The sequence below is a fragment of the Bombyx mori genome, chromosome 22 (genome assembly GCF_030269925.1).
Source record: "Bombyx mori chromosome 22, ASM3026992v2".
NCBI lineage: Eukaryota > Metazoa > Arthropoda > Insecta > Lepidoptera > Bombycidae > Bombyx > Bombyx mori.
This window is the reverse complement of record NC_085128.1, coordinates 13026617-13054180: the sequence shown is the minus strand read 5'-3', so window position 1 is coordinate 13054180 and position 27564 is coordinate 13026617. Positions and strand designations below refer to the sequence as shown.

General features: G+C 35.5%; 2 protein-coding genes across 4 annotated transcripts in view; one reads left to right on the top strand and one right to left on the bottom strand.

The window, feature by feature from the left end:
- Positions 1-753: 753 nt before the first annotated feature.
- The window catches only part of LOC101738845 (Golgi-associated PDZ and coiled-coil motif-containing protein), a 60114-nt gene continuing 33303 nt past the window's right edge, over positions 754-27564 (top strand). For 2 of the 3 annotated variants that reach the window (XM_062675019.1, XM_038018762.2), the window contains exons 1-2: positions 754-902; positions 2484-2611. In XM_062675019.1, the coding sequence (XP_062531003.1) occupies positions 815-902; positions 2484-2611 (216 nt within the window). In that variant the 5' untranslated portion in view covers positions 754-814. The remainder of the gene's footprint in view (positions 903-2483; positions 2612-27564) is intronic. The other variant, XM_038018763.2, reaches the window with a different exon arrangement.
- On the bottom strand, positions 6205-25621 carry LOC101738706 (uncharacterized). The gene is made up of 10 exons (XM_004926457.5): positions 25367-25621; positions 10627-10742; positions 10440-10551; positions 8776-8873; positions 8582-8695; positions 7499-7714; positions 7302-7420; positions 7128-7227; positions 6634-6866; positions 6205-6460 (listed from the first exon to the last, which is right to left on the bottom strand). Exons 2-10 carry the CDS (start codon positions 10732-10734, stop codon positions 6238-6240), a joined length of 1323 nt encoding a protein of 440 aa, XP_004926514.1. The 5' UTR covers positions 10735-10742; positions 25367-25621; the 3' UTR covers positions 6205-6237.

Here is a 27564-nt window from a genome sequence, read left to right as displayed (position 1 = left end):
TTATCGACGCACGATGGAACTTAACTAGCATATATATACACATATATACATACAAACATACTTAATATGTATGAAATTTCCGATTGGCAGACATTTTCGAACAGGTACCACCCTTTTTTTTATAGATTAATAAGTTGTAAAGTTGGGTAGGTACCACCACCCTGCCAATTTCTGCCGTGAAGCAGTAATGCGTTTCGGCTTGAAGGGTGGGGTAGCCGTTGGAACTAAACTCGAGACCTTAGAACTTATATCTCAAGGTGGGTGGCGCATTTACGTTGTAGATGTCTATGGGCTCCAGTAACCACTTAACTCCAGGTGGGCTGTGAGCTCGTCCACCCATCTAAACAATAGAAAAAATATCGAAATAGTGGCAACAAGACTGGGGGGTTATCATAGAGTTAGTATTGTACTTATTAACTCCATGGTTGTTATAGACCGAACGAAAAAGAAAAAAAAACGATTGCTGTGACCGCGGTGTATCTTTTGTTTGCCAAGACTCCTAGTAAAACTGAAATTTTGAGCTTGATCGACATCGACAAATACTTACGTACCTAATGCGTCAAATAAGAACTTCATGACTCATGAAGGTTTTTTGCATTAAGTGTTTAATTGAAGTATTTATTTAATAATTTGTTAAGTATTTAAGCCGAAATGCGTAGAATTTCTAGTACCATTTCATATTACGTAAACATTGAGTGTCTGTGTGGTTTTTAAAATAAATAATTTAAGGCCTTGGAGTTGTTGGCCATAAAAAATCTACTGTCACATTCATACATTGTATGTCAAAGTCAAAAGTCAAAACATTACCGTAAAAATGGCGACCACCGGAGTAGGTTTTCGGTGGTTAGATATTTTAGAAAAGGAATTTGATAAAGCGTGTGTCGAATTGGACACTTCTTTGGGTGAGTACAACTTATACGCATTTTAAGAATTCATATTAGACAGTAAACTTCTGATGTTTTACCCCAAATATTTTATAGGACCGTCAATTCAGAACGAGGTATTCTTTGTTTTTCATTTAATCATAATGAAATAAACCGATATTCCAGCTTTTTTAATCAATTTTGAATAAAGAGCCTACATGTATTTAAAAAAATATCAGCCTCCTAATACTTATTTTAAAGTTATCGGACAACATAATAAAAATTCAACAATATTGACAAGTTATGTTTATAAAAAAGCATACCTAATGACAACACAGTAGCTAGCTATCTTTGTAAAATCAGCTGAGACCTGCGTCTAATTATTGACACAAAATTGTACATAATTTGAAATAAATTTAAAGTTACAACTCTTGAAAACTGTATAACATTTTATAAAGGTGACTTCAAAAATTGTGATACTATATTATATAGACGTTTGAATGTTTTGGTAGCTACTGATATCAAACAAAAAAAAAAGATTTTTTTATTGTATGCTTGTCTGAATGTACTTTATTACTATTCCACTTGTCTGAATATGCTGAAACTTGGCTATTAGTTGGCACTGTCGAGAAAGTTTTTCTTCTAGTACCATTAATATATAAAAAGTGGCGTTCGAGCAGACTTAATTGAGACTTTTCTATTGTAAATGCCATCAACCCATACCATCCCATAACCTATAAATTGGCATTTGACTGTCTGCTATAACTATCCACAGTTTTTTGTTTTGTAAGCTTTAACTTCTCCATATCCAGCATTTTCTTCTACAGTCGTTTGTGACTACGAAAATTGTAAAGTAACTGAAACATCAGAAGTGAAATACTGTAAAATCAAACATGCAAAATTATAATTTGCGTTATTATTGGTGGTAGGACCTTGTGAGTCTGCACGGGTAGGTACCACCACCCTGCTTATTTCTGCCGTGATACAGTAATGCATTTCGGTTTGAAGGGTGTGGCAGCCGTTGTAACTATGCTGAGACCATAGAACTTATATCTCAAGGAGTGTGGTGCATTTACGTTGTAAATGTCTATGGGCTCCAGTAACCACTTAAAACCTGGTGGGCTGTAAGCTCATCCACCCATCTAAGAAATAAATAAAAAAACTGGTGGTAGGGCATCTTGTGAGTTGCACAGCTGCCACTACTGCCTATTTTTGCAGTGAAACAGTAATCTGTTTTAGTTTTAAGGGCAGTGTAGCCATTACACTGTAAAGCTAAGTCTTGGAACTCATGTCTCAAAGAGGATGGGGGTATTTCCATTGTTAGTTTCTATGGGCTAAGTAACCTCTTGACATTTGGTGGGTCATGAGCATGTTCTAGGAAATATTCCCATACATAATTAAAACTACATACTTTTAATGTACGAAATTCATTAATTGCATAATTTCATAAGTTCAAAAATTTTTTTGTGTATAAGAAATAATAAATTAATACAATAAATGTGAGATTAACTTATAAAATTAGTTAATGCTATGATTTGTGAAATCCGAAGAAAGTGCAATATTGCTTTACATCACACGAAAAACGATATCAATTCAAATTTATGTTTCTCATATTTGCAGTAGAGTTGGAAGCAGAAGAGCCAGAAGTCGTATTTGGAGCTCGGCAGAAGATAGCCACACTCAGTTCATGTTTCGCACAACTTACACATAAGGCATTGACTATTTTCCAGAATAGTGCAAAATTAGAGGTATGTGCACGCTGAGTAGCAAAATGGGCTATATTTTAGTAAACTTAGGAACAGTGAGGGATCAGAAGATCCTCACAGAAATGTGCCAGATATGCATTCTTGAGGATTATAATGCCAGCTGACAGCCAGTAGCTTTTTTATTGCTAAGATGGGTGGATGAAGCTCACGGCCCACCTGGTGTTAAGTGGCCACCAGAACCCATAGACACCGACTGGTTCAAATCCGGCTCGAAGGACCATGTTTCGGCTTAACTTTAATTTTATTAAATCTTGGATCTGGGAGTTCAAAATGAAACGGCTGCGTGGTAATGAACAGTGTTGTAATGTAAAAATTTTTTTTATCCTATGTATAATAAAATAAAAATGTTGCCACTTTATGAACAATGATTGTTAAATAAGGCCGGTGCCAGACACGACACCGACCACGTTAATGCCGCTACCCACCTTGAAACATGTGTTGTTGTAAGTCTCAGTTTTTCAACACCACGGCTGCTCCATCTTTCAAACCGAAAGGCATTACTGTTTCACTGCAGAAATAGGCAGGGTGGTAGGTAGGTTGGTGCTATCTATCCGTCTGAGCTCACAAGACGCCCTACCACCAGTAAGTTTTATTACACGATTTTATTCTTTCACCGTGGAAGTCATTCGTGAACATTTGTTAAGTAAGCATAGATATGAATACTCCAGACGTCTTATACCGCAGGCCACGACGTCTTCAAAACGGAAAATAAAGAGATAGCTACTTGTGTACTGTGAATGCTACGAGATAGAGATGTTGGGTTGTAATGTTTTTAAAGTTACATGGGACGTTTGGCTTTAAAAGTACTAAGCATGAAAAGTAGAAAATTACCAAATCTAAAAAAAAAAACAGGTGTATAATTGATTTACACTTATTTTATTGCTTAGACAGTTGAACCTCGTGTTATATGGTTACCGAAGTGCAAAGACATCGCATTACATGAATGCTGCTACCCACCTTGAGTTTTGAGATCTATCTCTCAATTCTATAGTTATTACGCAAATAAAAAAAATTAGGGTTTCATTTTTACTAATGAAGAAATAACACCGCGCGGATATTTTTTCATCGTGGAAAGCATTAATTAAATGAGTTTGGTACCTAATTCATACCACTTGATGATGACCGAGCTTTGCTCGTTTTTTTTTATAACGCCGTCTTGTTGTGTCTTTAAAGCAGTAAAAATAGTATTATTATTCGCCAATAGATGTCAGGAAGAGTCATAAAGTTGACTATCGATAAAGTTGATTATTGAAAAACGAATAAAACAACATTTTCTGAAAATAAATCTTAGCTAGATCGATTTATCGCCCTCGAAATCCCCTGTATACTAAATTTTATGAAAATCGTTGGACCGGTTTCCGAGAGTCAGATTATATATATATATATATATATACACGTATATACAAGAATTGCTCGTTTAAAGGTATAACATGAACTAGGACGTCTTGTCCTTTATCCCATGATGACTATATGATTATTTCAAAACTGAAAAAAAAGCAATCCGGATGACTCCGGGGTCTTTTTTATGACCTTAATATATCATTTTTGTCTCTTAACGTTCTGTGAGAATCCCAGACCATATATTAATTGCACTCCAATAATATGTCTTGAAAGTTCCATTCTTAAGAAACTGACGATTGAGGGTCGCGATTCCGATCTGGAGGTAGATTCAGCGAAGCACTGCTCTTGCTAGGGCTAGTGTTAGCATGTCTTCCCAGGAAAAGCCCCGTGATCTTACCTACCAGTCCGCGCGTGGTTAGAATATGGCTACCAAAGATTAGGTACGGGAAAAAATTGTGCTTTATACCTAGTCAAGTCATAAGTATTGTCACACAGTAAAAACTTTTCTTTTAGAATGCTGGCCACAAAAAAGTTTATTGAATTCGGATTTCGAATTGTTCACGAAAATAAAAATGTATACTTTTAGAATTTTACTCATTTTTAAATATGGAGTGGACGCTTAAAGAAGACCGTGTTGCAGTTATTGCGTTGCATCGTTGCGGTTACGCGCCAATTCAAATTTTTAACATACTGAAAAAATGTGAATATAACCAAAAGATTCGTTTATCGTACCATCAAACGATACAATGAAGACTCTAGTGTAGATGACAGGTCAAGAAGTGGTCGCTCTCGGTCTGTTAGGACTCCAGCAGTGATAAAAGCTGTGAAGGCGTGAATTCAAAGAAATCCCAAACGTAAGCAGAAACTGTTGGCCCTTCAGAGGGGGTTAAGCAGAACCACGGTGAAAAGGGTGTTAAATGAAGACTTAGGGCTTCGGGCATATCGAAGAAAAACAGGACATCGTTTGAATGCTCGTCTAATGGACCTGAGACTGAAGAGATGCCGCGCTTTGTTGAAGCGGTACGCGGGAAAAAAATATCGGGAAATTCTTTTTTCGGATGAACAAATTTTTACCGTAGAAGAGAGCTACAACAAACAAAATGATAAGGTGTACGCACACAGTAGTGAAGAAGCGAGCAACCGTATTCCGCGTGTCCAACGAGGTCATTTTCCATCCTCGCTCATGGTATGGTTGGGAGTTTCTTATTGGGGCTTAACAGAGGTACATTTTTGTGAGAAAGGTGTAAAAACGAATGCAGTTGTGTATCAAAATACAGTCCTGACGAACCTTGTGGAACCTGTTTCTCATACCATGTTCAATAACAGGCACTGGGTATTCCAACAAGATTCGGCGCCAGCTCATAGAGCGAAGAGCACACAAGACTGGCTGGCGGCGCGTGAAATCGACTTCATCCGGCACGAAGACTGGCCCTCCTCCAGTCCAGATTTGAATCCGTTAGATTACAAGATATGGCAACACTTGGAGGAAAAGGCGTGCTCAAAGCCTCATCCCAATTTGGAGTCACTCAAGACATCCTTGATTAAGGCAGCCGCCGATATTGACATGGACCTCGTTCGTGCTGCGATAGACGACTGGCCGCGCAGATTGAAGGCCTGTATTCAAAATCACGGAGGTCATTTTGAATAAACTTTAGTGTCATAAGAATCTATGTTTTGTTAAGTTCATTTTGGTATATGAATGGTTACATAATGAATAAACTTGTTTCAATTATTTTACATTAAACATGTGACAGAATTTATGACCTGACTAGGTATATGAAGCTAAGAAGTCGCTTGCTCGCCCGTCTTCGACACCAATACAGCAAATTAAATCGAATAACAGCATTCCTAATTTGAGATAGCCCATTAATTTGATGTTTCTTGTCCACTGAGGAACTGTTGATACCTAATACCGTTTCGGAATTGGAACTCAAATACTAATTTTAAAAACAATTGACTGTCAACTTTTAGAGTGTCATACTTTAAAATGCTTTTGTCCAAAAATAAAGACCACGATTCTAGCGCCATGCAGTTTAATTTTAATATAAATTCACCACCACGTGAAACGACGATTGCATATTTTAAACTTTAATATTTAACCTCTGCAGAGTTTCAACATACTTTATCGACATCATGAAATGTACGATAAAACTTGGCATTAATACTCGGTAACTTATTGCCTGTTGTAAATAATTTATAACTGGTCTCAGATTTTTGAATAAAACAGCAATATCTTGTCGTTGTAAAGTTATATTGCAAGCTTGGTTTTATGTTAAAGAAGGATCCTTCGAGTTGGGGCCACGATCAAATGGATGTTTGTGAAGATGTCTCCGATGTAGGTGGCGCACTGAAGCGCTTTCCGTTGCCCTCTTTTTCGTATTTGATGCCTTACTGAGGACGAGCTTGTCCTCTTCCATGATGTCGCCTCCACCGCCGTCGTCGAAATAACCAGCATCATCCTCCCAATCGAATTCGCTTGAATCGCCGTCTCTGAAGACGTTTGAAAAAATGTATTTAAACAAATATTTATACCATTTCCCATTTATTTAAAATATGATTTTAGGATAATGAGATTAGTGAGTTTACAAGAGACCTTCTTTTAAAAGTAAATTTTCCTAAAATTGGTATAATATATAATATTTATATTGTAAATTAGAATTTACCTTAATCCCTTCAATTTAAGTAGAAGTCTGTCAGCTTCAGCTGTGACTTCGGAGGAGGGCACCGGTTCGTCTAAGCTGTCCGATAACTGTGCTTCAAGCCTTTGCAAAGCTGCGTCGGCCCGATCCGTCAACGCTACGAACTTTTCCGTCAATTGTTTCAATTCGTTCTCTCTAAGGACCGTGTGAGATGTATTACGGAAAGCTGTTTCTAATCTCCGACACGCTGGATCGTTCTACGGGATGAAGAAATAATTTGACCCAATTTTAATATTGAAAACCTTTCATGTATGTGATTTTTTTAACTTAAATCTAGATCAAATTTCCCATTTGAAAACTAACTAATTTCGTCGAGATAGTGCCAATTAAACTAATGGTGTTTCACTTTACAGCTGATACTGTCCCAAGCTTAGTTATTTTATTCGGGTTAAACTCTAATATTTATTTGGAATTAAAAATAATTGTAACTTCGAAGTATCTAGCTTGATGTATCATACCTGTGGTACTCGCATTGTACCAAGCAGTTTCATTACCCTATTGTCATGATTACGCATCGTCACTTGAATATTCTGTAATTCGTGGAATGTTGCTGCAGTCCTGCAATTACAATTATCAGATTATTTACGTTTTTGACAAAATTAATTTGGCGAATAAATAAAAAACTGCCTCACTTGTTGATGAGTGAATCTATTAATTTATCCAGCACATCTGCTACTTGGGTCGGTCCATCGAGTTGTATTCTCTCACAGGAATTCATGAAACGCTTTTGGATTTCTAAAACTTCCTTCATCTACAAATATTCGTAAAAAAATTTAGTTTAAATGCACACTGTTTGCAAAAACAAAGTATTGTTTTCATGGAAAACTACCTTTAGATCGATTTTATAAGTGTTTTCATTGATCCTTCGGGCGAAGTTAGCTTCAATGTCAGCTGAGGTGAGCCTAGCGTCTCGTTGCCTCCTCGCCAAAGTTCGTAGTCCATCAGCTAATTCCCTTCTGGTAACATTCACTAGTGACAGTCCGTCGCGCATTAAAGATTCTAACACAAGACCTCTGTGCCAAGTCTCTGCGTAAGCACCGTTAGCCTAAAAATTAAAATATGTACCAATATGATTATCGAAGTGACATGCGTGCTTCTAAATTGAGTCTCGTAGTATGGAAACTCGGAATGTGTCATTATACTGGACGTTAGGAGACCGCTTCCGAAAACAAAGACAGACGATAGTACTAATGACACCTTTGATGTGGGACGGAAAAAATCGATAATGATTTAATAAAAACCATATTTTTAAAACGTTTTATTAGCATTATTTACGCTTTATCATGTTAGTACAGCTAAATGAAAAGATATTTTCATAAAAAATACATTACTTTACTAAAAAAAAACCAGCAATGAAACAAAATCAAAAACAGCTGATGCTCGGATCAACGAATGCACGGGCGCGGCGCGGCGCAGACCCGCGCGATCTCACTATTACTTATTTACAATATTTGTTTAAATACTCCATCATCAAAGCTGTCATTAGTACTATCGCCTGTCTTCGTTATCGGAAGCGGTCTCCTAACCCCCAGTATATCTAAAAATCAATGTATATTTTTTTCAATTTTTTATTGCTTAGATGGGTGGACGAGCTCACAGCCCACCTGGTGTTAAGTGGTTATTGGAGCCCATAGACATCTACAACGTAAATGCGCCACCCATCTTGAGATATAAGTTCTAAGATCTCAGTATAGTTACGACGGCTGCCCCACCCTTCAGACCGTAAAACATTACTGTTTCACGGCAGAAATAGGTAAGGCGGTGGTACCTAACCGCGCGGACTCACAAGAGGTCCTACCACCAGTAATTACGCAAATTATAATTTTGCGGGTTTGATATCTAAATGGTGATGATCTAAAAATCAATATATAAAATCGTGCTTAAATACTCTTTGATCGCATTGATGTTTTACCTTCTCCAATAAATGTTTGTGCGTGTCAATGTGGCTCGTCAAGTTCTGAGCGAGTTGTGCCACTAAATTTGTTTGACTTCGTTCTAATTTCTGCGTGTTTTCTTTGACTGTAGTCTGAAATTATTGTAGAAAATTAAATTTAGTACTTGTTCTCCAAATTATTCGATTTCGTACTACTCTTAACTTATACAGACCTGTATATTGACTTGAAACATGTGAAGTCTATGTTCCAATCTCTCCGCTGCTAGTTGTACTCTTTCTAATTTCAAAGACAGAGTAGTCTCGACACGATCTGTAATTTCAAAATGCTTTACAATAGAAGAGCACAACATATACTTTTAAAATTAATTACCTGAAGTCGCCACAGCGATTCCGCCGTCATTCTTATACAGAACACTGTTGGTGGTTTTGGTAAAACAGCACGTATAATTTCTAATATGTAGTTAAAATTTACAGATTTTACATTTGTTTATTCATTGTACTATAAGTAAACAAAAATTATTAGCATCAGCTTAGCCTTATATATTGCTTATGAAGTATAAGAAAATAACAGAGCACTTTTTTTGCATGATAGCATAGTTTAAAATTAGCGTAAGATCGGTTGTTGAAATTTAATGATCACCGAAAATGCTTCATTAATTATTGAGGATATGGGAAATTAGTTTATTGCGAAAGTTGACCCAGCTTTTCTAAAATAGGATATGACACAATAAGATCGTTTAAAATGAGTCAGGCTTCCTGGATGCTTCGATGATTGTGTACCCGCATGCGTTACTGCTTTGTCTAACACGACTATTAGCGCTTTTGACCACGCTAGTTTATACTAAGGCTATCGTCTTCAATCATTTAGCATTTTTGAAATTAATGTCTGTCTTTATGCTCTTTGTGATCAGCTTATCGTACTTGTAATTTCAGAATCTTGATTACAATCGAACGAATCTCGTAAAAATATGTTTGCCTGACGTACATAAATAATTTGTTTGTTAGGTATAAATAAAAATATAGATTTAGTGCTATCATAGATAAGAAGATAGGTGACAGAAGTCTGAATCGCGCTAACGACGTTCTAAAGATAAATTTGCATAAATATAAGTTCTGAATTCGGATCGTCGGTCTACCGATCAAAGTCACCCAATCGGCGGAAGATCTTCTCTTTTTCGTTACTTTATAGTAGAATGGGAATATGAAGGTGTGAATACTAGTTTTTATTTATTAGAAAACTATAGGATAGTTTTTGAAGTGAAACTTCCTTATCGGCGTTGGAAAAAAATTTACCGTCACATTTTTCGGTTACGCGTCACATTTTTCCGTTACGCGCCATCTGTTTTGTATTCATGTCTATGATAATAAAATCCTTTTGTTTAAACTTTATCTAATTTAACTTTTTTGTATTCATGTCTATGATAATAAAATCCTTTTGTTTAAACTTTATCTAATTTAACTTTATTTAACCAATTTCTAGAAAGTTGCATGTAGATCATTTTTCGAAAAATAAGGCCATAAATAAGTTTCACTTCTTACGTGTGTACACTAGTACACGCACACATTTTTTTAGTAACAACATGATCGTTTATAATAATATCAATTGCTCCGGACAAATAGTTGTGGATACCGTGATCTGTTCGCACAAGATTGTGTAGATATTTTTTAATAGCATAGATGGATAGCACAACCCCTTCTACTGGGAACGTGAAATCTAGAGGCATGACGTATTATTTTCGACATCAGGATAACATAACGTCAACATAAAGTAACTCAAACATAAGGGTTCATAAGCTAAAATTGGCAAACTAAATGATATGTGCGTGAATGATAGTTATTTTTCTTATTCTGGAGCGCTAAACTAAAAGTCACTAACCTAATTTATCCTGAATCGCGTCCAGGCGGCGAGTTTGTTTGGCTTGTACCGCGCTAACTGTTTCTAGAACACGCAACCGCTCTTCAATGCTGGCTAGAATGCTATTTGTATCCTGCAAATAAAAATCGTTTATTCTGTACTGATTCAATTATGGTTTTAATTTATTCATATTGTGTTATTAACGAACCGTAGAGCTGTGCGTATTTGGTGAGTAGACACGAAGATTGTAAGGCTCGGCCGGTGAGGTGCGCGCCAAACAAAGGCACGCCAGCACCGCCCCAGCCACACTTAACATCGCCCTGTCTGGAAAATGATAAAATATCGTTTGAACACAATTTTGCATAAAGACATCATCGCTCATTTTTATTAACAGTATCTCAGTAAGCTTCTCGTAAATTATGTTTCATAAATCCCAGCTTAACACCTCTTTATAAATGTTCAATGTTTATGGTAGTTTTTCAAAATGGTATACATTAGTCCCGCGACGCGCGCGTGGCCACAGGGTCAACGGTATCAATAAAGCGGTACTTTATAAGCAAGAGACAGCTCTAAGGCGATTCCTTCGGGATTGTTTATTCAGCCCACTGAAATTATGCGGAAATCGATTAGATGAGTCGTGTTCGTTTTACGTCTTGGGTGTTCGTTTCAATGAATTCCTTTTTAAAAAAATATCTAACTTATGTTAGCAAATAAAAGAAGACGTGGAAAACATATGGCACGTGTATGTATACTGATTGAAGAACGTATTTGCAGTTCAATAGTTGGTCATTGACGTGCTTTGTATCACGCCGATCGGTGGCAGGTGTCTCGTCCTGTTTATTTGCATTCCGACACAGTTCGTGGACCCTCTGTGTGTATTATCATTGTCTAGACACGCCCACGCATTTTTGGGGTCAACCTATCATCAGCCCTCTGTCTGTTTCATATGCTTACGTAATGTTGTTATTATAACGTCAGACTTTGATTGTATCTGTTTGAGAAGTGTCATGAACACGCGCTAGGAGGAGTCGACAACGACGTGTCCGATTCACGTCGCTTAAAACGCTTGTAACGCATTATGGAATGCTGAATGTGAATAATAGATTTTGACATAACGTGACGGAAAACACATTTACGAAATCCAAAGCACAATACATACTAATGTGGATGTGTGATGAACCGATGATTGAAAAGTTCGTAATCATTGACATTGTGTTTACAAAATTTGTATATTATTGCAGATTTTAATTCAGTCAAGGTAAATATTGTTAAAGAAATATATCAGTTAACTAGCTGACCCGGCAGACTTCGTAGTGCCTCAATCGATAAATAAATTGTATAAAATAAACTTAAAACAAACAAAAGAAATCCGTTCGACGGGGGGGACATCAAAGGAAAAACAAAATTGTTATTTTTATTTAATTTCGAGCATTTTCATATTTATCTACCTTTTAAACCTTCTCTGGAATTCCACAAATAATTCAAGACAAAAATTAGCCAAATCGGTCCAGCCGTTCTCGAGCGTTTTAGCGAGACTAACAAACAGTAATTCATTTTTATATATATAGATTATTTTGGAAATACTGTGGAAATCGTTTTAATTATTATTTTTCCGCCTTAATTAACAGACGAAAATGTGGTTGAACTGATTAAAATGATCACTGATGCCCATGCTAATCTGCAAGGGCACCAATGCGCCTTTTAATTTTAGCGTCGAACAATAAAATTGAAATACACATTTTTTATAGTGATCGATCGAATACAAACGCGAGTTGTTACTCGTTGAAATGTAATGAGTTTGAATTTAATTATATATTTCGTTGTTGTTTTATTTCGTTTCTGAGTAGCGGTCAGCTTCTTCGGAGACCAGTTCGATTCGTTTCGCTTTAGCAGCGGGATGTGTATCAATGTTAATTGACGCACGACACAGATCGAAATGATTGAGAGCTGTGTGGAATGACGGAAATGTTGCGCCGCGGTGTCTAGGCGGACGTGATCTGTGACACCCTCTACGATACCCAATAGCTATGGCCGCTGTCAGCTGTGACTTCAGATTGACATAGTCTTTCGAAATATTTTTTTAATAATTAAAGAATCCGACCTAGTTACTTTAAACGAAGTCATTTTTTTTATAAATATTTAGTATAGAAAAAAAGCTCTACAATAAAGGTTGCAAAATGTTGGAAATTATAATATAAATAAAAGAAAAGGCGGTACTTTACCTTCGCCTCTTCGATTACCTACAGTGTTTTTTTACGACGATGATATGCGTTTTGCCGGTCTCAAGTTCAGTATTATAAATTTAAGAATATCAAAGTATTTGTTGATTTTGTGTCAACTTTCGTAGCCAGAAAAACCCTAAATTATTTAATGGTAGAGAATAGATTCATTACTGTTATAATATAACACACTAAGGGTTTTATTGTAAAACGTGTAAAATAAACACAAGATTTAGAGATCAAACCGTAATAGTGTTTGAAATCATGTTTACGACTCGCGAATATTCTAGAATACACGACACGAATAATCTTGCTTCAAACGTACTATTCGATACGAATGCGTTACAGCAATCAGTTTCTTTGTCAAAGTTCAGTGGGGCTGGAGCGGAGCCAACGCGACTGCATCATGCATACACTTCCAGGTCCTGTGTCTTTTCAATATTTTTGTTGAAATCCATACATTTGAACAAAACTAACTTAACTGATTTATGTGAATACATACATATTCATAAGCTTTTATTAGCTTCAGACGTATGTATGTAACGGAATCTTTGAACATGATTTTGACCCCCTTCAAAACGTCGGATTAGCTCGAAATTTGGTATACTTATTAAGGAGCGATGACAATTCAATATTAATAAAAATAATTGAAAAAATTTAAATTTAACTAAAAAATGAAAAATAAATAATAGTTTAAAAAAACTAACAAAATAAGCTTTTATAGAAAATCCAACTAAAAAATAGAAAATAAATTTTAATAAATTGGAAATAAAAATAGTGTAAGAAAAGTATGGGGAGCATTGTATCAGTAGTTATAAATATTTATGAACAGATATGAGTAGAAGGGTTATTTTAATAATATCCTGAAAAGCACCCCACGCTTTTTTACAATAAAATCATTTTTTCTTACACTATTTTTAATTCATATTTATTAAAATTTATTTTCTATTTTTAGTTGGATTTTCTATAAAAGCGTATTTTGTTAGTTTTTTTTAAACTATTATTTATATTGGTAGCAAGCACGCTACGATTTAAGTACCTACCCGTAATTAGGCCAATTACCTTTTGTCATATAAATACAATATTCTTAATTCAAACTCCATAAAAATCTTCAAGACATGTGCTATTTAAACTAATTATATTATGTCAACGAATCTATGTATTAAATTGGATTGTTTTTTTTTAATACTTGTTACAAGTCGATGTCCTTTTCAACACACTATACGCATCAACTTCCTGGCGAGAGATCACGTTTATTTCTACGCTCTCTGCCTCCCTCGTAACGCGGTTCGTCCCTTTTGTCTACACATTTAAGTCGGTCCGATGTTTTGAAACGATTTATTTCAACAGATTGAACCCGTCTCGGTCCGGACAACGGTGAAAATAATCTGATTCTTTTCTTGCGGAGTCATTCGGCTTCCGTTGTTAAATTAAAAATATAGTACAGGAGTCGTAGCTCCTTTTTTATGTCTTATGAAATTGATTATTTGCCTTAATGATTCGTTTTAGCTAATAATAAAATATTCTCTTAACGTTTTTTTTTTATTGCTTAATTTTGTAGACGAGCTTACGGCCCACCTGGTGTTAAATAGTTACCGCAGTTCATAGATATCTGCAACGCCAATGCTGCCATCCACCTCAAGACAAGGGTTCTATGGTCTCAGTTTTTACAGTACAACGGCTGCCCCACCGTTCAAACCGCAACGCGTTACTGATTTACGGCAAAAATAGGCAGGGTGGTGGTACCTACCCGTGCGGACTCACAAGAGGTCCTACCACTAGTAATTACGCAAATTATAATTTTGCGGGTTTTGATTTTTGTTACACGATGTTAATCCTTCACCGTGGAAGTCAATCGAGAACATTTGTTAAGTACGTATTTCATAAGGAAATTGGGACTTTGCCAGCGGGATTCGAACACCGGTGCATCGCTAGATACGATTGCACCGGACGTCTTATCCTTTAGGCCACGACGACTTCAATGAATATCATAACGACGTCCAAACATATCTTAACTGTGTATTATAATCGAGTTCAATGTAAGTTTAAGTAATTTTACGCCCATGTTTTGGTACACAAATTACGAACCTAGTATGAACCTAATGTCACCTATTATTATTTGACATTCTTTGTGTATCTTGTCTTTTTTGGATCATATCTGGGTGGAAAGTAATCGGATGTGGGATTTCTGTTTTTTTTCTTGTTTTCATATTCGTTGTTTTATTAATTGTATACTGATTGAATACGACATTGAAATAATTCGTCCGAAGCGTTCACAGTTCAGATAAGCGTCTCACTAATCTTAATTGCACTAAAAATATCTTTTCATAAGAGTTGAATATAAAACTTTATGTATGTACGTCAAGGGCTGTCTGGATTGCAACGGACAAATCCTTTGCCACGATGGCTTAGTTGTGTAAGCAGTTTATCTTGAAAGATAAATGGCCGATCATTTTTATAGACGACAGCAATACGTCAAGTAATCCTTCAGAGTTTTATAAGTTAACAAGTTTACAACGTTGTTTGGTCTCAGATCGGGGTCAAAGTCATGAAAATACCAAAATATGGAAATACATTATATTGATGGGAATATAAGATCGGAAAGTTAGATCGATAAATCGTTATTATGTTTGTTTTCTATGTCGGAGTTATTCGGGTCGCAACGCACGTTCAATTATTAAATCGTATAAATTAACATATCAGTTCGAAAAGTCTCATTTAATAAATAGTCGTTTATTTTTTTATTGTATCGATTAACCGACAAGCCCTATCGCGACTTACCTGTCATCGAGTGCTCGAGCTTCTTGGAATGCCGTCGGGTTGCCGATTATAAATCTGCCATTATGTTGCAATTTCATGTGACTCACCTCAACCGACATTTAAGCTCTATGAAAGAAAAAATAAAGTCTCGCCCTTTTCAAAAATTCAACTCGTGTCATTCATTTTTCGAACAACATAATGAGCACTACGGATCTATAATTGGTTTCTACTTCAATCGGGTTCAGTCTTTTAATTGAATACGTTGCCGGTCGTGGTTATGAATAGATGGTATTCGTGCGTCCGTCACCACAGCCGGCCCACATCAAGATGATGAGTCTGGATGACGTGCGACCACAGTCAAGCAGTCAGTGCACGCCTGCAGCCTTGTTAGTTCCCCGATGACATTTTATTTCCAAATAAACTCTTAACGAGTTTACACACAAGATAATATTTCGGTCCTACTATTGTTTGCAATATCAACAATGTTTACATTGTACCTAAATACTCTTAGATCCTGTTATCAGCTGTTCTCAGGTCGTTTCGTTGTCCTAGTTTTCTGAGGCATTTAGTTATTTACTCGAATACAGTTTCATTGCGTGTATGAGTAATGTGTAAAGAATGCCCAATACGGAAAGCCGAAAATTTATTTACAAATAATAACTCTGAAATAAATAACGCAATCGGTGCATGATTGATGCGTAATGGGTAATATAATAAATTATCATAAATATGATATATTGTACGAAATTTTATTAGCCTAATCTTTGGAATATATAAAAATGTAAATTATTATGTACTAGAAAAAATTTCCTCGCTGTTTAATATTGTCTTTTTTGTCAATAAATAACACAGTGCTATTAGTAACAAAACAAAAAGGCGGAGGAAGGTTTTAAATATATTTAAAACTACTTCCAAAAAATATACTGTATTCGTAAAGAACTAAAATTACAATTAAGTTCGATATTGCCAAACAGCAAATGTAAACTTCAGTATAATTCACTAAAGAAACTTCTATAAGAGCCTATACAAATTAATAAAATAATTTCAAACACACCTAAAAAGAATGCGTTTTCAAATTGAGAATGTGCAAAACTGATTTTAGAATAGAATGAATTTGAATTATTCAATTAAAAATGGATTTAAATAGCGTTTTAAATTAATTTCGTTTAGACTTATATATTCGCCCAGTCGTTAACTAATGTCGCATTAGTTACAGACTGCGCGGCGTCAGCACTCTGCAATCCTTCAATGCATCACAGACCACAGTACAGTACAAAGTAAAAATAGCCTTGATATTTCGAAAGCTAAATACCTTACACAATCGATGCTATGTAGGAGTTCAACTTTGCATTTCCATTTATAATTATCGATCTATCAAAAGGAACTATTCCGTCGCAGGGTCAAGTAATTCTGGTCGATTCTTAGTCCAATAATTTCTTAATAGAATTATGTAGGTAAATTTATGTATGATATTAACACATATTAGACTGACTGACGACGACCTATTGAGGTTCGCGGGGATCCGCTGGATGCAGGCAGCGCAGGACCGGTCTTTGTGGCGAGGCTTGGGGGAGGCCTATGTCCAGAAGTGGACGTCCATGGGCTGATAGAATAGAATAGAAAAATAGACTGACTGACATATGTTTAAAACCTAAATAAAATAACAGATTCCACTAGACATTCAGTTGTGTTTCACGATAATTAAATAAATATCGTAATGTATGATCAGGTGAAATTAAAGTTACTATTTATGGAATAAAATATCTCGTGCATAAAAACAAAATTTAAAATGTTTTCATAAGTTTATTTTAAAGTTCGCGTGACCGCCGTCGTTTATACTAATATTTTTTTATTTTATTCAAGCCTTTTTGATGTAAGCAACATTTTGAGGGCCTATCCAAACCACCAAATTAAAGGAAAGAAAGCCGTTTATTATAAAATAATGATCACAAAACTGTTCGTAAATAACTTCAACCTTGCCGGCGGCCATTTCGTTACCTATTAATGGTTCCCTTCTTACGTAATACACGTAATAATGTAATTGATTGAATACTTTATTGGAGAAAAAAAAACATGAAACTAATTTCCGTTCAAAGTTATCACGTGATCTCCCGAACAATAATCTTATAAACATTAGCCGTGAATGAGTTGCATAACACAGCCAACTGGAGTGTTATTTTAACAGGTTTTTATCTCACGACAACGGCTCAACAAAGCCTCTTTAAATACACGCGTACAGCTTAAATCGACAAAGGCAAAGCAGACTTCGTTTATCATAGTATCAAAATGTGTTCGTACAGAGCCGGCAGCTTGTCCCGGGAGAGCTGTTCACAAGTGTTATTGTGCAACCACGGGACCGAATATTTAAGCCGCTTTAATCTGGGTGCAACACTACACTACCCACATCACGAAACTAAATCTAGCCGTGCACGCTCGCACAATGCCACTCCTACTAGTAGCAGATACTAATCAAACATGTCAAATTAAATAAAGCATTTTACTTCAAACAATGCTTCCTAAGCCAGATATTCTTATACGACAATAGTCTGTTTTATACATACTAGTGGTCCCCTGATAGTCTAAATTCGACTATAATTAATTAAAATTATAAGTTTGTACACTATTATGATTCTATAAAGATAATTCTATAATTACCATAGACTACACCTTAGACAATAATGATAAAAAATATTAGTCTATTCTCAATTTGACCACAGACTATAAGCAATAAGAAAAGTTTGACAATAAACAAATAGTATGCATTATTGTGTGTGTCAAATACACGATAGTGTGTGTAATGGTTTTTTTTTATTGATTTAATGTATTTTTTATGCATAATTAAAAAAAAATAACGTTCTCCACAGAGTCTATATTCTCCATAAGTGTGGGATATTTCATACTCCTCCGTTTGCGCAATTTTCGTAAAAAGGTGTACAAAGTTTTTGCTGCACGTATTAATAATATATAGACAATATCACAAGATAGTCCTCTTTATTTTCGTAACTTCCTACTACCCAAAATATCTGACACAATACTTGCTGGTAAGGACAAACTTACTTACATAAATTAATGTCGTCATCCATATTGGGACATGAGGTCGAAGTTTCAAGTGTACGTATAATAGCTGTCCCGTCCTATAAATTGGGAAAAATGACTACTTCGCAGCACTAATAGGCAAGATCTATTAGCTACCTGTGCGGGCTCACAATATCTTTATCGCCAGTAAATCTGATTACTGCTTTAATTTTTTTTTTCGACTAGTTAATGGTCTTGATACTGCTTGAGAAAAAGGTCAGTAAAATGAGGTTATGAGGTTCCTCGTTTCTTGACTCTTGTGCTCCGGGTGTCAAAGTTCTTAGGGCTAAGGATTGTAACTTCGTGTATAGTCTACTCACTTATCATTTTCCTTAACTCCTACACAAGTCATATGCAATAAATATTATTATTTGCGCGGCTAATAATATTAATGAGCAACGGTATCCATTCAACTAATAAGGCCGTAAGTTGGTTTTTATTAAGAGCATAGAATTTTCTTTTTGCACCAAAATCTTAAATGTTGTCTTGAGATGATGCTGTCACTATTTACTTACTGACTAAAAGTCACAATATACAGAAAGGCTGATTCATAGTTGTGGCGTACCGAGGCGCGTGTAAGTCAAGTCAGGGGGTCATCCAGACAGGTTCATTGTCTTAACGTTAAGGCTTTGAAAAACAGAAAAACGTCGAACAAAGACTCATAAAATTAAAGTTTTAAACTTATCTCTACATGATTTTTTTTAAGATTTTAGTTACAAATTCCAGGAGGATATGTCATGACGTGTCGTCAGAGGATTCCATTATTGTTTTATGTTTGTTATTAAAGCTAAAAGCTTTTAAAAGTTACAAAAGTAATATAGACATTTCTTTATCGCCACTTTAAGGAAGAATGTTATAGTTACGATATTGAACAATTTTAAGGTGACTCCAATTATATCTTATCATTATTGTTTATATTTAAATTTTAATCACGAAATCTTGTTATCGAACAGTATTTTATGGAACCTTCCTAGACTTGTGGCGTCGTCGGACTGGAATGTATCCGAAACCGGATTTTCTGCGATAATTACGACATTAGCATAAAGATGATTCGCTTTGAATACACATTAAGCGGTATTATCTCGCGGCGGCGGCGGGGACATTTTGCGCTGCATATGCAAATAAACGTTGGCGCATAGCCGTCGGGTACCATCGCCTCGACCTTTACGATGATGATTACATCACGGGAGCGATCTCGTTCAAGTAGACAGACCACCCTGGACGGCTTCAGACCGTTACCCGAACAGTGATTATGGCGAACTCGCTACACGATCCGACTCGATCGGCTTACTCGCCCGTCTCGGTGGTTTCTAACGAATTCTCATCTTTATGTTCGTATACAGGCCTTTAAGTTACAAAACATGTATATTTGCGAGCGCCGAGCATATATATATTTTATTACCCAAACCAATATATTTAGTTTTCTAAGAAAACAGTTTTCGATTTTCTTGCTTGTTTCAAAAGCGGGGGGGTTACGAAATGTAAATGGTACTTTCTCTCTCGTCTTGTGAGTCGCAACTGATACGCGCTGCCTGTATGGAGGTTAAGATAACAAAGTGTCGTCTTCTCATATATAGAACGCGAAACTCTGCCATATTTTATAACGCCATCGCGCTAACGAGATTTCACGTTTTCCGAACCGCCAAATTAGAACGACCTAGCCGTCAAACGTGTTTCGCAATATCATTAGGGATTATCATAATGAGGTGTTGTTGAAATAAATCAACAGATTAAAACCAGAAAACAATAGATTGCGTTATTGATTCGTAACGTTAGTTGGAGCTTAGTAAGGCGTTTATCCCTTCGTCAAAAGTCATTATCTATCTCGCACTCGTTGGGTACGTGCCTGGAGCCCTGGAGCATTATTTGTAAAGAACAAATACGAGGCACTTGTGGCTGTCGGGAGCAAAGCGGCTGGTGGCTTGTTTGCTTACGTTGACATGCATACCACCCGTATTTAATAACAGAACTCGTGTCCTATCGTCTACTTTACTTGATATCACAAACACTACCGTATTTGTTAACTTTTAAGGATAGGCTACCAGATCGAAACGGTTTAGGTTAGAAGGATTGCTACATTTGTTATATGCACATTAAAACATCTGTTTTATAATTATCTTACAGCAACGTAAATTATTAAACCGCATCATGAAAACCTATAAATTTTTTTAATAATAAAAGTAAGAATTTTGAAACGAAATACATTTTTGGAATATTTTTTAATTGAACACCAATGAAACTTTATAAGGGAAAGTCCATTAAGATCGGTGGCCGCTAACTTGACCAACGTGGTCTCGTAAAATTCTCGTTCCGCATATGAACAATATTTATGACTCTTAATTATTATAATAGTGCACTAGTATATTGAATTTTATACTGGCCAAACTGACTTTCATTATAATAAAGGTTTAGAAGATAATAACATATATATATTGTCTTGAAAAACAATTACCAAGGACTTAAGCAATGTCAAGAACACAGCTAAATTACTGCCTATCGTAAAAAAGACTGTTAAACTTTATTTGAAGAATTATGATATTTTTATTTGTTCCGATGGGTGAACCATCTCGTAAAGCAACTTATGCTCATTAGAACCTTGAGACCACCAACCTTGAGAAATGATGTCGAAGTTTCAATTATTCGTTTGACGGCTGTCTCCTACCCGTCAAACCCGAAAGCATGACTGTTTCGCGACAAGCCAAGACAGGATAGCGTTACTTGTCCAGGACCTAATATATGTCGTACCATCCGTATATGAAAACCGAAGTATTAAGAAAACTACGCATCAAAAGTTTTGAACTCTCTTTAAACTCAACTAGATGACCGAGTTTTACTCGATATTTTTTTTCAATAAATTGTGTTTTTTTATAAATTATATTTAAATACGAATTACATATTGATATTATATTATTTGTTATTATCTTTCAATAAAAAAAAAGTATGTTTGTTGATTATCGATAAAGTTGATTATTGAAAACACGAATAATAAACCAACATTTTCTGAAAATAAATCGTAGCTAGATCGATTTATCGCCCCCGAAATCTCCTGTATACAAAATTTTATGAAAATCGCTGGAGCCGTTTCTGAGATTCAGATTATATATAATCTCGTTTATAATCTCGATTATATATAATATAATCTATAAAATTATATATAATATCTCGTTTAAAGCTATAAGATTATGACTAGGAATATACAGGATGTAAATTAATCAAATTTAACGTGTGAGGGATCCGGGGCATTTTTTGTCGATTTTAATCAGAGACAGTAAAAAATTTCATATTATTCATTTCATATATACATAACAAAATGTACTTGAATTTAACTATGAAAGAAATGTACAAATTTTATTTTATATCGAATTCATTATGTTCATTCACAATTAATAAGATAATGTTGTGCTAGTTGTGAGTTAAGTGCGAGCTTAACAAAAACGCCTATGAAATGTCTTAACTAACCGATACCTACTCAAGTAACTAGCTGCCCTTGACGTTCTTACATTCGATCACACTAACCCATACTCAATTATAATAACAATAACGTAATCAAATTTTATTACGCCATCTCCGCATAAACACAGTTTAGATGAAACGCAGTTGAAGATAATCCACGAAGGGGATTTTAAATTTGAATGGCTTTAAAGTTTTGTTTCTTATTTTTGTTAAGTTTTCTTTGTCGTATTTTAAATATGAATTCAATATTTTTGCAATTTTTCCTCTTGAATAAAAAGAGCAGTTACTGTTTAATATTGCTATAACCGACTCGTTTGTAAATACGAAAACAAAACGTACTGTCAGTGAAATATTGTAAAATCCGAGGCTGAGCCAATACCGTCTTTACCATAAGGGCACATGGGGCCCGTGCCCAGGGCACTCTCAGGGGGCCCCGAAGAACCGACAATTTGGTTACCAATTGTAGTCGAGAGCGGTCATTTTCGCAGCTTAAGAGAATAAAAAATGAATTGCGAACAACAATGTTACAAGAACGGCTGAGTAATTTGTGAATTATGGGCATAGAAAGTCATATCCTTCAAAAAATTGACTTTAAAGATACAATGAAATATTTTGCTCAACAGAAATCCCGAAAGAAACCATTATCGTAATCGTAACCAAAAAACCAGCAGCATTCTAATATAATTAATATTATTATATCATACTGTATTTGATTACCTATAATAAATGGTCATACTCAGTAAAAAAATGGAATTATAATTCGCTTTTTTTACTTTCCAAAAGGGCCTCAAATTCTTGTGTGCCCAAGGGCCCCACCCTAGTTTAAGACGTCCCTGGGCTGAGCGATAAAGTTGAGCACGCGTTTATGGTGTCTGAATAACAACTCTGCCCATGGCCTACCAAGATTCACTATCACCGAAATCACCAAACTGTATTGGCATTATTGGCAATTATATTAGCAGTAACTATAACAGTAACTATAACTTGTATCTCTAGGTGGGTAGCGCATTTACGTTGTAAATGTCTATGTGCTCCGGTAACCACATAACACCAGGTGGGCTGTGAGCTCGTCCACCCATTTAAGCAATAAAAATAAATAAATAAAAACATTATACAAAACTTTTCCATAATTTTTTGTGTTTCAAATCTTAGATCGCTGTTGGAAAGTCTAATGTTTTTATGCTGGCTCACTAATGAACCTTATGAACCAATTCATTGATAGTTACATAATTACTTTGTTCTAAAATCTTCAGTTTTTTCGTTTTTCCTTGACAAGTATGAAGTCATCAGTGGTCTTTACATTGTTTGCTTTCGTATGACCTTTAAATTATGCAATGGTTCAACGTAGGCAGTCGGTGGTACAAAACTTTTCAGAACTTATTTTGCATTATGAATTTATCTAATGCTTGCAACCTTATCGTCAATGTTGTCGTACACATATTTTTCTTTTTTATTGCTTAGATCAGTGGACGAGCTCACAGCCCACCTGATGTTAAGTGGTTACTGGAGCCCATAGACATCTACAACGTAGACGCGCCACCCACCTTGAGATACAAGTTCTAAAGTCTCAGTATAGTTACAACGGCTGCCCCACCCTTAAAACCGAAACGCATTACTGCTTCACGGCTGAAATAAGCAAGGCGGTGGTACCTATCCGCGCGGACTCACAAGTGGTCCTACCACCAGTAATTACGCAAATTATAATTTTGCGGGTTTGATTTTTATTACACGATGTTATACCTTCACCGTGGAAGTCAATCGTGAACATTTGTTGAGTACATATTTCATTAGAAAAATTGGTACCCGCCTTCGGGATTCGAACACCGGTGCATCGCTTAACACGAATGCACCGGACGTCTTATCCTTTAGGCCACGACGACTTTGTACACATACCTACTCAGAGGCTCGATCGTGGCCTAGTTACAATTTCTTCTAATTATTAAGTACAGCATATGTTCATGATTTATTTCTAATAAACTGAATTGCAAGTGATTGATAAACCTTGATTAGTAATTTGAAAGGTGTGGCTTTGATGTGTGTTCTAACTTTGTTACGTTTTATAAGATAAAAGGGGGTCACTATTCACAGTTTACTGGTAAATCTCGACTGTCTCAATGTGGACATGAATGACGTGTCGAATAATAATTATTAATATTAATTAGCCGGTATCTTGTTTTTCTCGATCGTCTGTCAATTTAAAAAACATTCTTATTAACAAAGTCACAAACGATATTTATAGAAAAGCCTGTGTATAGTGAATATTGTATTTTGCTTTAATTTAGCGAATGCGTTTCAGATGAAAAACAAATTATCATTTGAAAATCTAAATGTATTCCGCAGGTATTTTAACTCTTTTAACTTAACACACTTGATAATAAATATAACATGATGATATCTTATCTGTATTAATTTGACTTTTTTAAATAAAGTATAGGAGGTTTTCGTAAATATCACTTTGTGAAAACCAGTTCGCGGTGTCCTGTGGTTCTATATGATCTGTCGATAACGTACGAGCGTTTTTATTTGTTTTTGCGGTTAGGTTTGGCAAGTCTCTTTAGCGATCAAACACGATGCGTTTACTTCGAGGCTTTTTATTGCTATTGCAGTAATTTTAATAACATCGTATGACGTAAAATGACGACCGACTAATGTTCTCGCGTCGCGAAAAAATAACTAAGAAATAATAGTTTTGAAATTTATAACTGTTTTCGAATTTTCTAGATGTGATTGGTTGTGATCAGAACGTATTAACGTTTTTTTTTTTTCTAGAACACATTTCGGTGTTTGATATCGTGAACACTATATTATATGTACGTGCATATGTGTTAATGCCTTGATAGTAACAAACTTATTAAAACTAATATTCATAGAATTGTTATTACATTTACTTTACTTTTTGTGGATTAACATAACACTGCATTAAATCTTAATCAGAGTTTTTTTCTTCATACCACAGAACATTAAAATTCGTTCAACTATTGTCGTAATGTATCAGATAACAAAAATAAATGTTTGTATCTTAATCATATTATACTTATTATAGTATACTTATTAAACACATGCAAACCAAAAACACCCAAAGTATTTCCAAGCAAATTTCTAATATCAACTTGAACACAAACATTTTCGAAAAACAAAATATATCAATATATACAACTTCAACGAATACCGATTGAAGGTCACAATACATTTGCATTCAATGTAGGTATTGCCAAATTTCGTATCATTTTGGAACATAACTAATCGACATGACTGCAAATGACACTACATATAACTGTACTTTAGCTATTGTAAAAGAGAATGCGTTTAATTGTAACTAAGAACATCAATTTAAATTTTAAAGGCAATTAAATGTTTGTATTCGCACAGAGGATATTGCGTGTGCAATCAAAACAAGCGATAGTAAGCTTGATAAGGAGATAAAACGTTACTTCAACGAACCTATAGGGATATTCCAGGCACGTAGATTTAGCCCTTTCCTGCTATTGTTTTATTGGCACTGTTTTTTTGTTATTTCACCGGTATTATTTAACTTCGCGACGGTTTCTGAGCACGTGCGTCGTGTGGGTACACGTTCGCGATACACGCGTGCGACAGGTGCGGTTGCCGCAGCATCCGCAGCGGCTCTGTTTCGAATGTCGCCACGCGTCGAGCGTACGCGCACCTCCCCGCCTTCCGAGTTACTGAATCTGTGCCTGAAGCCTAGAGGGCTCGTAGCTTTTCAGACGTCTATGGTTTAATTAAATTTTCGTATGTCGTGAAATTTTGAAAAGTATTTCATACGTACGTATTAAAAAAAGGTTAAAAGGATAATCGTTGAAATTATGTAAGGGTAATTGTTACTTTAACTCTGCCGTGAAGCAGTATTTCGTTTCGGTTTGAAAGTTAGGGCAGCCGTTGTACTCTAAAAACGAAGACTTAGAACTTATGTCTCAAGGTGGGTGGCGTCATTTAGACTATTGATGTCAATGGGTTCCACTAACCACTTGAAATCAGGTGGCCCATCATCTCGTCCACTCACCTAAACAATAAAAAAATATGTTAAAAATTGTGTTCGGTTATGTTTTCCGATGTTCGGAATATCCTTAATTGTTCATGGTAATCAGCAACACTATTTGCATGCTCCATAATACTCACCTGTATTTTGTTTGTAAAAAAGAAATTACGATTTTTATGCAATGTATTTTTTGAACTCGACTCTAGCTACAATTAGATATTATTAAAATGTTACTCATTGACTTTCACTAGAAAACATGTTCATTAACCATTAGAACTTTAAACTAAATATCAGCTGTGAACGCGTGAGAAAGTTCAACGCATATCAACCATAAAATTGTACATTACCTTCCTATAAATGAGTCCCTTGATTCAAAGTTCATTAATAGAAGAAGAATATCTTTGTTTCGAATCACGAGTAGGTATTAAGTAGTGAATATGTCTTCAAGCAGCAGTTACGATTTACTAGGAGTGTTGTCCGTCGTATCTGCGGTTTTATCTTTTTGAAAGTGTCGACGAGCCTCACCTAATCGTTTTTCCTAATAAATACGGGTATAGTAAAATATCAGTCTGAGAATAGCAACTTGTTTGGATCAGTAAAGTGCCAAAAAATGAGAACCAATGTTAGACGGGCAATTAACAATATTTAGACGGGCTGAGAGTAAAATTTAACTCGCGACAGATTCGTTACGGCTAGAGAGAAAAGATACAATTTAGGAAAAGCGAGAGTGAGAAAATAGACAGAGCGTCTCGCGAACCACTCGAACGTGGAGAGAGGGAAAGGACATAGCTAGCTTGTTTCTCTTGTACACAGCATTCCCTATTAGAAGAGAAATTTAATTTAAGGATGAAAACCACAATACTACACACCGCAAAAGAAGTTTCACTTCTTTCACATGCACCAAGGTCCACGCGCACCATTTTTATCGAAAAGTTTTGTTATACTAAATATGTATTAATAACAAGGTAAGGGTTATGCAAATTCTAACGTTACGAATAGTTCGCGGCTCTGGTTATATACGAAAAGTGTAATTGTCATTGCAATTTAAAATAGGAAACTCATGAAGTTGTTTAGGAAAACGACCTAACACCAGAAGAGCTCATGGTTTCGTCTTCTGCCCACCAATATTTATCGAAGTATATGAAGAGATTGTAGCAAGTACTTAGGTCAATTGCCGTTATTGCATCACGATGTAAAGAAGCTCCCGAATCATCATCGATCATCTTTAATCAATATTGGTTTTATTGCTACTCGCGGTTGTATAATAAGCATAATATGCACTTTCCCTTCGATGAGTGTGTCGAAAATTTGATTTCTTTTAGCGTGACTTTAAAAATATTTATGTATTAAAAACTTCGTGTCGTAGCTGTTACAAATGTTGTTAACGGTCATAACTCAGCATCGAATTTAAATTTGGGAAAATCGATCGAGGCTTCATCACATTTGTGTAACGGAATGAACGTGTATTTAAAGATACATATTTTTTTTTAAATAACATATTGACACACACTGCCGATATTAATTTTGATGGAAGCCACCTAATGTAGCATTTCTTCCGGTAAGATGTTCTCAAAAGTCATATAAAGTTTATTTCTGTAGGGAACGTTACATGAAACACCACTCAGAAATACTTATCGCGCTA